Here is a 15,199-nt window from a genome sequence, read left to right as displayed (position 1 = left end):
TCCCCATTTTCGGCATGCAAGAGCAAAAATGAAGCTTTTACTCTTTTTTTTTTACTAACTCTTTTTCTTTTTCTTTTCCACTCTTCTATTTCTTTTATTTTATTTTTTTCTCTTACATATAATAGTTATCCTATTATAATTATTAATGATATCACCTATATATCTATATTATTCTCATACATATCCAGTAACTCCATTTGACTAAAACAAAATGGACTATTTAATTAAATAGTCCTTGCAACTATTTCTTTCTTATAATTAATTTTAATCCCTAGCAATTAAAATTATCAATTTAATATTCAATTAACTTCTAAAGTAGCTCTTAAAATTATAATATTAATATTTTTAAATTCGATACACAAAGGTGGGGTCCCGGAGGTATATTTCCCGACACCCCCTACTTACGAGACGTTACATTCCTATTTCAAAAGAATATCTATGAGGTGTTGAGGGAACTCTAGGTGGCCTATTGAATGTGAATTCAAGAGTGTCATCTTCGTGTTGAATAGGCTTAGTGAAGTATTTTGAATAGGGATTGGTGCAACAAGATATGTAGCTCATTCTAATCTCCATCTGGCAGGGAGTTAGATCTCATGCCATTGTTTTGTTCTATGTATTGTGGCATGGGAACTTGATGTATCTTTTGTATTATCTTTTGGTCTCATCATTTGTCCAAGATTCTCTTTACAAAAACGAGTCATCCCTTGATGTCATTGTCCATCCAAAACCTTCTTCACTAAGGGAAGATCACTGCTTAACATTGTCACTTGTTCGAGACACTCCCCACAAGCAAAGGCCATTTCAAAGGCCCTTTTTGTATGAAGACTTCTCCCATGAAAGAAAGACTCTTTTAGAAGCCACTCGCAAGTAATCGCCCGCCTAAGATTGTCACTCAAAAAAGGCCACCTCCATCTTGCAAAGGAAAGTCATCATGAAGACGGACAAGAATTCCTCTCTTCACCTTTGTTAGGCACGTTCACATGTCTTCGCCATCTTCTTCCTCATCGTTAGAATGTGTCGTCCATAAACCCTCACTGTTTCGAACAATGGAACTTTCTCGTGTGCAACATTTAATCCTTTCTTTAAGAGAATAATTCAAAAAACATGCCTTCATATTTTAATTTTATGTACAAACATATTTAAAAAATAATACAACCACTATATGAAATCATAAAGAAATAAAAGTAATATAAAAATATTTAAAAATGTTTTTTAAAGTAATTATTGATAAAATAATAAATTTTAAATAATTTTATAAGTTAGAATTTAACTTATGTAACAATATTAAAATTTTAGAATATTGTGCATTATTTTTAAAATAAATGATAATTTTTATTTAAATTTATGTGGATTGATTCAAAATTCTAACCCAGTCGAATAACTAATTAAATATAATAGCATATATATATATTTTATTCTGTAACTCAATTTAATGAGTCAATTTTCTCTTCATTAATAATGGAGTTTGATTTCTTTCCCTTTATTTTTAAGATTCACTTTTGAGATCTATTTTGGGAATATTAAACCCTAGAGGAGGTGTGGTTTTTTTTTGTAATAAAAAGTATTGTACTTTTTAGTTATTGGAAATAATATTTTATATATATATATTTATGTGTGTGTATGTAATATGTAAATAATACTACAACTGCTAGCAGCCTTACAGCAGGGAGAGACGAGAGGGACAGGGAGAGAGTGGTAAGAAGCCAAGTCGTTTTTTTTGGTTTTGTTCAGCAGAAATATGGAAGAACTGTTGAAGGGCTTTGAAGTGCCGCCGAAAAACTCGTCGGAGGCGGCGTTGAGGCGGTGGAGAAGCTTGTCACGATTGTTAGGAACCCTCGCCGGAGGTTCCGAATGATCGCGAATCTCGAAAAAAGATCCGAAGCCGAACAGCAAAAGCTCAAAATCAAGGTTTTCATCTAGTTTTCCCCTTATACTTTTTATGAAATTCCGTTATTGTCTTCCTTTTTTCTCTGAAGTTCTCCACTGAACTAGCAAATGCACAGTTACGATATTAATCAACTCTTGGAATCAAAAAAAATGAAGGCCATTCCTTTCCAACCTTTTTTATTTGTTAAAAAAATTTCCTTGATCGTCGGAGGAACCAAAGGGATGGCTAGGAATTTTCATTTGTTTTTTGGGCAACTGTGGTATACTCACAGATTAGGGAATCTCATTTCATTTCATTTTAACTTTATGCTAATTAATTAATTAATTTTAAACATTTGAAATTACGATTTGGTGGATCGGATCCATTTGTAGTCCCTTATAATTAGGGAACATATTGTCGTACTTATCTGCAAGCACCAGTGATGTACTGCCACGTTTGGGGCACCTTGTGGTTGAACATGGCCTCTCCATTAAGATGGTGCTGTGGTTAAATGCTTTTTCAGCTACGCGTTTCTGTCTTTTTGGTGCAATTTAAGCTACGCCTCCCGCCAACTAAATCATCAAGAAAATCTATTCCTGCCGTTGCTTTTTACAGTGGAGAATCCACTACTGCGTTACCATACCTTTCAATTTTCTTACGGGTTGTGGTCCGCTGGGTTGATCAAAACAAACAACTCTAGTTGAGTGATTTATCAAATTTTCAAAAGTAATTTACAATGATTACGTACAAGACCTTGTTCTTTTCTTTTTGAAAAAAAAAAATTCTTTTTGCTAAAAAAAACTACTCAATCCATTTAGCCACTATAAAAATCGAATTTATGATGGAATACAGAATATGTATTCCTTTAACATTTATATTTAACTTTTTAGGAGTTTTTTCATTTAATATGCAGTGGGATTCGTATGCAAGAACTTGGAAAAAAGAATTAAAAGTTAGATCATCATCATGTCATGGGTAATAGTTTTGAGAGTAAGTCAAACGAAACGGAGTTGGTGCCGGTTACTCTAATAAATTATGGTGGTTTCATTACAGTTCGTCTTTCTAGAGTTTCTTGGATTTTGTCTTTAATTTTGGTTGTGACGTAGAGGTAGGGTCTGAATTTAAAAAATCTAATTTATTCTAGGCCAGAATTAATCAACCTTTTTGACTATAGATGATAAAGGGTTTCTAATGAAACTTCCTTGAAATTTCCTAATAGGTTTCAAATGGACCCCAGGTGTATTGTACCGTATTAAATACGATACAAGCTATGGGGAACATTTATGTCAAGGATAAGGATGGCTTTTAATTTTGTCCCATTAGCTCTGCAAGAATCATGCCCCACCTGTATTATTTGTTCCACTTCACATATTTCTAATCCATCATGATATAAATAGATTTGTTCGTTTAGTGGGTAATCTTTTTTGTTTTAAAACTAATAATGCTGTTTTGTTTATTGCCTTCTAAGCTTTGAACTGTCGTGGCCGTCGACTTGTCTTCTAGTTGCAATCTCTATGATTAAATCACCATTATGCAATATCATATATTGCAGTTGTTGCGTGTTTTACAAGCTTGGGAATAGGAATCTGATAAAAGAATGCCATTTCAACTAATGTTTGATTCTTTAATGCTACATTTGGGAACATGAATTTGAAATTTTGGATTTAGATTTCATTTGTTACATAAATTTTAAGAATGAAATATATGCCCTTTATATATTTGGAAAGTGTAAAATGCATGAATTTGTGAAATTCATAATTCTTTTAAGAACTTCAAATTCACTACTAAATAGTCATCCAACAAATCTACGAATTTGAGAAATAATCATGAATGCTACAATTATATGTGTTATCACTCATTTTACACTATTTTTGAAATCTAAGTTCCCAAACTCTACCTAAATTGCTCAGTTTCTGATAAAAGTAAGGTATAATGGAAATGGTGTAAATGTGTCAGTTCAACTAAAGGGTGGTTTTAAAAGCTTTGCTTGCGTCTAGAGAGCACTTTTGAATTTTGATAGTACTGTCGTTTCATGTTAAATAAAGGTCCAGTCCTAACAAATGCCCTAGCTAAATTTCTTTTGAATAGGTTATATAATATTTATTAACATCGTCTGAAGTTAAAAAAAAAAACCACTTGTTACAAAGACATGGTGGAAATTGTATAAGGCAGGGATACGGTTGATGAAATGAATCCTGGTAAGAATACCTTATTCTTATCAGAACGTTTTCGATAAGCTCAAATCCTTTCCATTATCAGTATCTATCTTTCTTATGTAAGACAAGTTTCCCCTTGAGCATCTAAATCATTTACTTTTAGCTGGTAATATATAATGAGAGTTTTTCTTTTCCTTACAAATTCTAATGAGATACTGGAACATGATACAATGTTGTGCATTGAAGATCATAAATGTCAACAATAATCCAAAAATGTTCTTTGGGAAGATGACTGGGAACATTTTGAGATTGCTATTACAATGAATATACTATTATTGTTATGATAAGAATATCTTTTAAGTTCTGCTACAACACCAAGTATCACTATTGCAATGAATATACTTTATTTTTCTAAACTACTTTGACCTTATAATGCATTTAATCTATTTATGATTTTTTCCCCCTAAACCAGGAGAAAATTCGAGTTGCTCTTATTGTTCAGAAAGCAGCTCTGCAGTTTATTGATGGTACGATATGCAGTTTTGCTGTTTGAACAATGCTTATATGATACCCCTTTTTATGTTATCTGTGTTCTCATGTATAAATCAACTGATCCTGTGATCATATTCAGCTGCTGGTCCACTTGATTACAAGATTACTGACGAGGTTAGACAAGCAAATTTTGGAATTGAACCAGATGAACTTGCTTCTATTGTTCATGGTCATGATATTAAGCGCTTAAAGTCGCATGGTGGAGTTGATGGGATTGCTGAGAAAGTCACAGTCTCCCTTGATGAAGGTGTCCTCTCAGAAAACGTATCTACTAGACAAAGGATCTATGGCTTCAACCGATACACAGAGAAACCTCCAAGAACTTTCTGGATGTTTGTGTGGGATGCACTCCAAGACTTGACCTTGATCATCCTTATGATTTGTGCTGTGGTATCTATAGGTGTTGGACTTGCCACAGAGGGGTGGCCAAAGGGAATGTATGATGGAGCAGGAATTTTACTCAGTATAATCTTGGTAGTATTAGTTACTGCTATTAGTGACTATAGGCAGTCATTGCAATTCAGAGACCTTGACAGGGAGAAGAAAAAGATTTCTGTTCAAGTTACAAGAGACGGACGTAGGCAGCAAGTTTCTATTTATGACCTGGTTGTCGGCGATGTTGTTCATTTAGGTATAGGTGACCAAGTTCCAGCTGATGGGCTGTTCATATCGGGATACAGCATGCAGATTGATGAGTCAAGTTTGTCAGGGGAGACTGACCCGGTTGACATATATGAACAAAAGCCTTTTCTTCTTTCAGGAACCAAAGTTAGAGATGGATCAGCAAAGATGCTGGTCACAGCAGTTGGTATGAGGACCGAATGGGGGAAGTTGATGGAAACTTTGAATGAGGGGGGAGAAGATGAGACCCCACTTCAGGTGAAATTGAATGGTGTTGCTACAATTATTGGTAAAATCGGCTTGACTTTTGCTGTGCTCACATTTTTGGTTTTAACAGTAAGGTTTCTCATTGAGAAAGCCCTCCACAATGAGTTCACAAAATGGTCCTCAACTGATGCATTGACGCTTCTAGACTACTTTGCTATTGCAGTAACAATTATAGTTGTTGCTGTTCCTGAAGGATTACCATTGGCAGTTACACTGAGCCTGGCCTTTGCAATGAAACAATTAATGGATGAAAGGGCACTGGTCAGGCATCTCTCTGCATGTGAGACAATGGGTTCTGCTAGTTGCATCTGCACTGACAAGACAGGGACACTAACCACAAACCATATGGTAGTTAATAAGATATGGATATGTGAGAAAATTAGTAACATTGGTGATAATGAGAACAAGAACATTGATGAGCTGGAGATACATGAAAGTGTTTTCAGTATCTTTCTGCGTTCTATTTTTCTAAATAGTAGTGCTGAAGTGGTGAAAGATGAAAATGGAAAGAACTCCATTTTGGGAACACCAACAGAAACAGCACTGCTCGAATTTGGGCTTCTTTTGAGTGCTGATCATGATGCATACCGAAGACAGTTTAAGATTCTCAAGGTTGAGCCTTTCAATTCAGACAGGAAGAAGATGTCTGTGTTGGTAGCTTTGCCTGAAGGCAGAATTCAAGCTTTTTGTAAAGGTGCACCTGAAATAGTATTACGTATGTGTGAAAAGGTTGTTGATTCCAGTGGGGAAGTAGTTCTTTTATCTGAAGAACGAGTAAGAGATATAACAGAGGCCATAAATGGCTTTGCTTCGGATGCTCTAAGGACTCTGTGTGTGGCTGTTAAAGATGTCGGTGAAACTTTTAATGAGAATGGTATACCTGATAGTGGCTATACCCTGATAGCGGTTTTTGGGATCAAGGATCCTGTGCGTCCTGGAGTCAAGGAAGCAGTTCAAACCTGTCTAGCTGCTGGAATTACTGTCCGTATGGTCACTGGTGATAATATTAACACTGCAAAAGCAATAGCTAAAGAATGTGGCATACTAACAGCAGAAGAGAATGCCATAGAAGGACCAGAGTTTAGTAGCAAGTCTCCTGATGAGATGAAGGACATTATACCAAATATTCAGGTTCTAATGACCATAAAAAACTTTTTATCTTTTTATTTATGCTTCATGAGGTGTACATTTTCTTGAACACTGTCTTGATTTCAGGTAATGGCACGGTCAAAGCCTTCCGATAAGCTCAATTTCGTAACCAATTTGAGAAATATGTTTGGAGAAGTTGTTGCTGTGACTGGTGATGGGACCAACGATGCTCCAGCTTTGCGCCAGTCAGATATTGGACTTGCTATGGGGATAGCTGGAACAGAGGTTTGCATGCATGCATAGTTTTATTTAATGACGATATGATTCTAACAACATTGGATGTGTTTATCTTCTTATTTTTGCTCCCATATTTTGATGTTATTCAGCATCCTATGTGATGTTAGTTTATTGTTTATTCTCTTAATGTTTTCATTGGATGTCATCTCTCTCCAGGAACATCTTTGTATTTCATTTTGGTTTTTAATTTACATCAAGAATAGAAAATTGCTATTTATTCTATAAAATGAACTACTGTACAGGATTTTTGCTTCATTTTTGTTTTCATTTTTCTACCCTTCTATCTCTTGTTTTGTTTTGTTTTCTATTTCATGTTTACTACCCTATTATTTATATTTTGTTGACTTTACCGAATTAGTTTATCCATTAAGAAATGGGAAAACAAATTATTTTCCGGAAGTAACAAATTTTAACTTTTTCTTTTGGCCTTTTGACCGAGGTTTATCAATATCTTGGTTCCAACTTCCATTTTTAAAGATTGCCTAGGTGAATATTTTGAGCTTTGGATTTTTCTCCACTCTTCTTTCTAATTGGATGTTTCTCCCATTCTTTGGAAAAATGGCCTGCGTAATTTTGTAAATGACTCATCAAAAGAAATTTTTGGATCCATTGCTGTTTTGTTGCTTCCATTTTCTTGGTACCATTTGAATTTAATTCTCTCAGTTTCTATATGTTTTTTTCTTCGGTTTTTTTATTTGGATGAGCATGCTTGTTTTTTATCAGGCATGTCCCTAATAACTTTATATCTGTCCTTGACATGCTTATAGAAGATATTTAATATTTTTTTGGATGAAAGACCTGTGTATTTTTGTTAGTGGTCTTTTCTTTCTGTAGGGAGATGTTTGGATAACCAAGATATCTGATAAGTTTTATTGGATTGATTTAAAGTTGTTTTATTTTATTTCTTTGTGCTTGATACCCTAACTGTTTTTTCAAGCTGTACTTTATGAGTCTATAATTATCAGAAAATAACTTTTATTTGTGCAAGTAAATCAATTTTTTTTTGTGAACTGCTGGAAATATTTAGGAATAGCAGCATAGTAACATTTAGTTCTTGAGGTATGTAGATTGGATTAAGATGTATGTTTGACTATGTCATTCTTTTTTATGAAGATATCTGCTATCAGACTACAATATTTGTACTCTGGGCTGACCTTGTTGCTATATCAAGCTTTTTAGCATTCTTCTCAATCTGCTCCGACTTTCATTTTGTTAATGCCTTGATTGTACAGGTTGCGAAAGAAAATGCTGATGTCATTGTAATGGATGATAATTTTGCTACCATTGTAAATGTAGCCAAATGGGGACGTGCAGTATACATAAACATACAAAAGTTTGTGCAGTTCCAGTTAACAGTTAATGTTGTAGCTCTTATAATCAATTTTGTCTCTGCATGCATCTCAGGTGTGTTGTTCTGTGAAGCTTTTGTCAGACATGTATTAGATTTGTAAAAATTAAACACTATCATTATCATTTGCTGACCTGTGCATGACTTTTCAGGATCTGCCCCTCTCACAGCTGTACAATTGCTTTGGGTTAATATGATAATGGACACTCTTGGGGCATTGGCACTAGCTACAGAGCCTCCAAATGATGCATTAATGAAAAGGCCGCCTGTTCCAAGGGGCGCAAGTTTTATCACCAAACCAATGTGGAGAAATATCATTGGCCAAAGTATATATCAACTAATTGTCCTTGGTGTTCTCAATTTTGATGGGAAGCAGCTTCTACGGCTTACGGGTTCAGATGCCACCACTGTTCTGAATACTGTGATATTCAATTCATTTGTGTTTTGCCAGGTATGATATTTCAGATTTAACAGCCACTATCATAAGCTTCTTTGGCGATAGCTTTTTATGCATTTGTTCAGATGGATGACAAACAATCTCACATTATCAGTTTAAGATGATCATTTGATCAAGACACACCTCAAAAAGTTTCAAGATATCTCTATTTCGAAGTGTGCTCATTGTTAGGAGCTTAAGGCTATAATTTGTATAGGTCAATGACAAAATCATAGTGAAATTAGTAGAGAAAATTGTATACCATCTCATTAATTAACGTCGGAGGTAGATTCAAGGGGATAAGCAGGAGCCTTGGCTCCTTATTTAGTCTCCCAAAACTATATAATTCGATCCTCTTTAACATCCAAAACAGACTTTACCTAGAACACAACGTGATAGCTCGTGCTCATTTGGTAGAGGAAACATCTTTAATTATTGACTTTTTCTCTTTGGATATTTGCAGGTGTTTAATGAAATAAATAGCCGTGAAATAGAGAAGATAAATATATTGCGGGGCATGTTTAGCAGCTGGGTATTCCTTGGTGTGATGGCTTCGACAGTAGCATTCCAAGTGGTGATAGTTGAGTTCCTTGGAACATTTGCCAGCACTGTGCCTCTAAGTTGGCAACTATGGCTACTTTGCATCTTAATTGGGTCAGTTAGCTTGATTGTCGGTGTGATTGTGAAGTGTATCCCTGTTGAAAGAGCAGCGGTTAAGCCAAAGCACCATGATGGTTATGATGCACTTCCTAGTGGTCCAGAACTTGCATGAATTTTGCCAACTAAAAATGGACTGAAGTTTCCTTTCTGATGTTCTACTTGAATAGCCGTTGGTTTCTTCACAGATTTTGATTCTTGGTTGGTTGAGATCCTTAAATGTTACTTGTTTCATTTTCCTTTTCTTTTCTTTAGATGTCCTTTCTTCCCCGGAGTGATTCCAGCCCTTAAGTTTTGCTTAGCAACGAGTTAAGCTCAATTGGGCTTTTTGGATTGCACAAACCGTTTAGGACTTCAATTTAGTTTGGTTCTCTATATTTTTATACTAATTTTGAGTTTTGTATTTTTGGATTTATTTTGACAAAATTAACTTTATTTTGTAAAGTTTCAATGTCCTTTTTAAAAAATAATGAATTGTTATGAGTTTTTCTATAAATAATTCTTTTATTTAGAAATTTTAAATTATTTTTACTATTTTAAATATGAAATATTTATTTTTACATAATAAAAAATAGAATTTGATTTGATTCGGGTCATTGTAATTTTTAAACTTATTGGTTTATTTTCCTTCCTCAGTTCCAGTTTTACTATGTTCAACTGTGGGTTAATTATTAGTATCAAAAGAAGGTTGGGTTAGGAAAAGTTTGAGTTTAGGAGGTTTGTTTTAAAGAAAGTTTTTAAGTTTGAGAAAAGGTGTTGTCACAAATTGAAATTTAAAATTACAAAAATTCTTTACCTTTGTGATTTGGGTTTCAAATCATGAATCTCACTGTAAATTTTATTTTACCCTTTCAACGTGGTGTTTGTGGTGAAGTATAACTTAATTGTGGGCAAACTCTCAGCACGGATTATATATACAACAATAGAGCTTTCACAATTTAGTTGGAGGCCCATAGGTAGGATAGAGGTTCGTGCTTGATTACAAATAGAAAGCTCAAAAGGAAAGAGGCGAGACTGCACCAACTATTACGAGAGAAAGAATTCTTCAATTACATAAACTATTATAGGTAACATGGGAGGGAGCTGATGGAAAACACATATTTTCCTCTTAACATTAACCACACTGGAAGAAGCTAAAAATGGGAAGGTCCCAAATAAATAAGGGTAAGAACACAAGGGAAGGCATGCATGTGTAGGCAATTAAAGCACTCTACAAAATACTATATTCACTAGGAATCTGCCCTTTAAATCTCACTATACTCTTTCATGAAAACACAACATTTCCAAGTCCACTAAATTGAATTCATATCGGTAAAATGTGACGTGACATGTCATTTATCTAAACCTACGCTTTGCTTCTCCATAAGCAACAACACCAAGGACAGTCATTGTATAACCACCGATGCCCACAACTGTTACAGGATTTCTGAACAGAAGTATTGAGATGACAACAGCCACAGCACCTTTTGCATTGCCTAACACCTGACCACAATATCAGATGAAAAAAATGCAAGCACAAGCTGAAATTTCATATTATTGCAGGTGAAATGCAAAAGAGGAATGTCCAACTAATGATGCGCTTTTGGTTGAGCTTCCAGCTATGTGAACGCTTATGATTGTTTTTCTATTGTGATTCCTTTCCTGGCCACTAGAGAATTTAAAGGGCTTAAGTATGCTATTCTTTAAGTCTAACACTCACACTCGATCATTAGTGAAGGCATGAATTTGGAATAAAGGACATCTACCTCCTATGCAACAAAAGGCTTACTGAAAGCAAAGCATGCATGCAGTACTTAATCAAAGCCTTTTTTCTTCTTTTTTTTTGTTAACGAGACTACAAAATGATAATTGCTAATAAACTTGTATAACCTACAACATTCCAGGAAAGTATGAATGATGGTGAAACAGTCATTTGTGTAATGTGATGAAAGTCAATCACAAGTTATTCATTTATACAAGCCACATATTATAGCTATACTAGTGTTCTACTTGTGCAATTGATATAAAGCAGTTACCGACATCACCTTAATGAGATTCTTTTAAGAGTTTATCAAATTTGATGAGGTGCTGAAGGTCAACATTTACTACTATAATCCATAGATATAGATATTAAAAAATTAAACTAGAGGAAGGCAGAAGATATTGAACCTGGAGTGTTAATGCACTTGTATGTTTAGTCACCAAGAAGTTTGACAAGTTGGCTGAATATGCCATTGTTGAATTAATGAAAAGAAGCAGCCACATGTATCTGTGTTGTTTTCCAAGGGATAAGATGACTTCTAACACATTGGGCTCCATTATAAGTACTGCAGGCACTAAAACTAGAACTGCAATTGGGGACATATAGAGTAGCAAATTCATCGAGTTCAACTTTTCTCTGTAAGAATGAAACGCCCAAGCAGTTTAAGAGTGAAGACAAATAGAAATGCTTGTAGGATACAAGAGAAAGACACAATATGATGGGGGGTACGGGAAGAAGTAGAAACATTAGACATCCATAACTCACTTTCAGATTATAGTAAAAGCCTTTGGCACTTATGTAGGAACACTTAGTTTGGAAATGAGTTTTTTTCACATTAGAAAAAATGATGTTAATGCAAAAAATTATATTACTACCAATCATCACCAATAGAAATTGAAATAATAAGAAATTTTAAGGTCCAAACTTTTGCTCAGACTAATCGCTTAACTTGAAGATAAAGGGTATGTTAAATGCAAGGTTTCTTCTGGTTGTCAACAATTACAAAGACCCCTTTTTGGTCTACTTTCATGTCATTTTCTAGTTGGAATTTACACAGAAACTAATAGTGGAAAGTTTTTCTTTCCATGGTTATAGTTGACAATGTCCTCTTCGTCAGAAAAGCTGGCTACCATCTATGCAGTCCTACATTTAAGAAAGGAGAGGAAAAGAACTCCACAATCCTATGTCAGGTTTTTTTTTTTTTTGGCCACTTTTTCTGCCATAAATCAGGCTTTCAAAAGTTTTCCTCCAATTAACCTGATTTCTTCCCCAAAATATAATATCCGTAAGGAACACATGGAAGAAATGCACCCCTCATAGCTGGCAGGAGCTAGAATTCAACTAAGACATAACATGACAGTATATTCCCTTTAAAAGATTGAAATACTAAATAATGACAGTAAAAAATAAACTTAATAGCAGCATTTGACTACATGGTCTTTCAATAACAGAAATTGTAGGCAACTTAACTTTGGTAAAAATCCAAGAGATTACGAGAGAATTCCAATGCTCAAAAGAGAAGAGGGACAAAACAAAACCTATATGCACTGAAATGCACAAAGAAATGTGGCAATGCAGATGATGAACTAATAAAAATAAAACTGTTATACCCTTCAGAAGAAAGCAGAATGCCCTGAAGAACAGATTTGAAGGCCCTTGCGGCAGTTGCACTTAAGCACATAATGAATCCAAACCAGTGAAAACCTGGTTCACCCTGCCATAAAATTCATTAACCAAATAAGTTTTTAGGGAAGAAGTAAAGATAGCCCAGCACTGCTGAAAGTTACTTAGAGCTCTTTGTCTCTTTCCTAGTTAACAAATCATGAACTGAATGACAGGGTTTTGAGAAAAATTCCTTTGCCACCAATTTTGCAGCATGAATTCATGAACAAGGTGCAAAGACCGACAAAACTTGATTTGGAAACTTGACCAAACAATTTAGACAGCATTATGGAATGAAACAATGGTTACTGTATTTAAGCACAGTAAGGAAACGTCACTATGGTGCAGCCCGAATAGGCCATAGCTATGCTAGTGTAGCAGAGAAATGTATGAACATGGGCAATAAACCTGCCTTTTCCTCCCCAAAATATAGTGGAGTCCAAGGTGGAACGATCTTCTTTCATTTGTTTTCTTTTTCATTTTCTTGGGGAAGATTGGAGGGAGGGAGACAATTGTACATGATGCAGCCAAAAGATTTTGCAACAATAGGTTCTTGTATATGGTGGTCAATTATACATCAAAGAAGGAATTACTTGTAAACAGAGTGGACACCCCAAGCCAGTTTGATTGTTTTTTGCTTCTCTACTTGTTTCCTCTTCTAGAAATTTCAAACTCTCAAGCCAGTTTGCTTGTATTAGTTATGAATCTAAAGCTATACGGTGGATACGGCTAATCACTATGCAGCCAGTATCTCGCATAAATAAACATTGGTCCCAATGACATTGCAACTTCTATTACAAAGGAAGTAATTTACACCTTCACTGCACACCTATTGCAGATTACTATCATGATATTGAATTACACTCTGAATGGATTAGTGCTGGACAAATGTTACAGTTGGACTTCTTGGCCTAATGAGATGAGCTGTACATCTATAGTTTGTCATCACAAGTGGCACAAGACCATCTAAAGGATATACAAATTAAACAAGTGCGATCAATAACTGAGTTCTGAGATACCGCATGTATAACTTAAGCATAACTACACCAACATCTACTTTTACTTCAGATTGAACGAATTTCCATAGTTTCAAGATATCCCGCTTTCTAGCTGCAATTTGATGCAAACTGCATACAGCTTTACTACGACTTACAGAACAAAGACAGTCATGAAATATGTCAACGTCAAAGACAACGAAAAACATAAAAGCTACAAAGCTTTTGCTGGTTCCTATTGTTTCAATTTATTAAACTAATTAATCATCTATGCCAATATGGACTAATTGGTTAAATTTTAAATTACTAATGCATTACCATCGTTAATCTCTCACAGTTATATTATACACTCCTTATGATTTATGGTAGTCAGAGATCAGCATACATTTACAACTAATTATCATAGACAAATAACATCAATAGTAATACAATTTCAGATCTATAAACTCATCACTACATACACATTTACACACAAAAAAAAGAGAGACAAAATTACGTAAAGAACCAAAACAAACATAAAAGTGGAAGGTTTCTTCATCTTATCACTAAAAGATCCAAAAAGACAGAAAAAAAGGAACATACCCCACTAGCAATGACAACCCCGGCAACAACAGGAACAAGAGCAGCATAAGTAACCCAAGCTTCTCTCTTGAAAGTCATGAAGTAAGCAAATAAGGCAGTGAAAAAGGGTGTGGTAGCACCAACAGCCTGGTTAAAAGAGACAGGGAGGTATCTTAAGGAAATGTTACCTCCAACAACTGAACCACAAAGGACAACACTTAAAGTTGCAATCTTTAGGAACTGAGGCCTGGATTTGATAGGTTGGAGAGGGACAAGTTTCATGAACACAATAGAGACGTAACTGAGAAAAGCACAAGCTGACATGTGGCACACTGTTAAAAAGATTGGGAATCTGAAACCATAGTTGGAAAGTAAGAATTTATTTAAGAGAAGAACTCCAATGTTGGAGGAGTACCATAGGATTATAAGTGAAGCTATGAAAAGGGTTTGCTTTTTTGTTGAAGAGGATTGCTGGGTTGATGACATTTTTTTGGAGTTTGGAGGGTGGAAGGGAAAAGGGCTGGATCTATTGTTGATTAAAAAACAGCAGCAGAAGAAGAAGAGCTTCAACGGAAATTTTGGCTTTTGCGGTTATTTATTTATTTATTTTTAAAAGGGAAAATATTCGATAAAAAGAACAATTTTAAATGGTTTTTTAGAGTTAACTATTTATTAAAAAAATTAAATGATTTTTAAATAAAATTTTATAATTTGTTAGTTATTAATTATTTTATTTATTTTTGTTATATTCAATATTTAATTATAACAATCTAATTAATTATAAAAATATTTTGATTATTATTAAATTAAATAATAAATGTTTAATATAACCAGGAGAATATAATATATACAAATATAGTTACGTTGTAATTATAAATAATGCATCCAAATAAATATAATAAGAATTAATAATTATAAAACATGATTAGATTAATAATCAAAATGATAAT

General features: G+C 34.4%; 2 protein-coding genes across 2 annotated transcripts; one reads left to right on the top strand and one right to left on the bottom strand.

Annotated features, from left to right (window-relative positions):
* The first annotated feature begins 724 nt into the window (after positions 1-724).
* LOC107891320 (putative calcium-transporting ATPase 11, plasma membrane-type) lies at positions 725-9,693 on the top strand. The gene is given in 8 exon segments (XM_016816073.2): positions 725-1,817; positions 1,820-1,908; positions 4,496-4,550; positions 4,655-6,594; positions 6,679-6,837; positions 8,082-8,253; positions 8,350-8,648; positions 9,097-9,693. Coding segments are annotated over 8 exon segments (3,102 nt in total). The 5' UTR covers positions 725-1,738; the 3' UTR covers positions 9,406-9,693.
* Positions 9,694-10,316: 623 nt separating this feature from the next.
* On the bottom strand, positions 10,317-14,821 carry LOC107891321 (UDP-URONIC ACID TRANSPORTER 1). Its single transcript, XM_016816075.2, has 4 exons — positions 14,271-14,821; positions 12,642-12,745; positions 11,439-11,667; positions 10,317-10,772 (listed from the first exon to the last, which is right to left on the bottom strand). The coding sequence occupies exons 1-4, from the start codon at positions 14,733-14,735 to the stop codon at positions 10,626-10,628; spliced, it is 945 nt and encodes a 314-aa protein (XP_016671564.1). The 5' UTR covers positions 14,736-14,821; the 3' UTR covers positions 10,317-10,625.
* Between the last annotated feature and the right edge of the window lie 378 nt (positions 14,822-15,199).

This window comes from Gossypium hirsutum, chromosome D09 (assembly GCF_007990345.1).
Source record: "Gossypium hirsutum isolate 1008001.06 chromosome D09, Gossypium_hirsutum_v2.1, whole genome shotgun sequence".
Classification (NCBI taxonomy): Eukaryota; Viridiplantae; Streptophyta; class Magnoliopsida; order Malvales; family Malvaceae; genus Gossypium; species Gossypium hirsutum.
The sequence above is the reverse complement of the archived record's forward strand: the minus strand, read 5'-3'. Positions and strand labels throughout refer to the sequence as shown.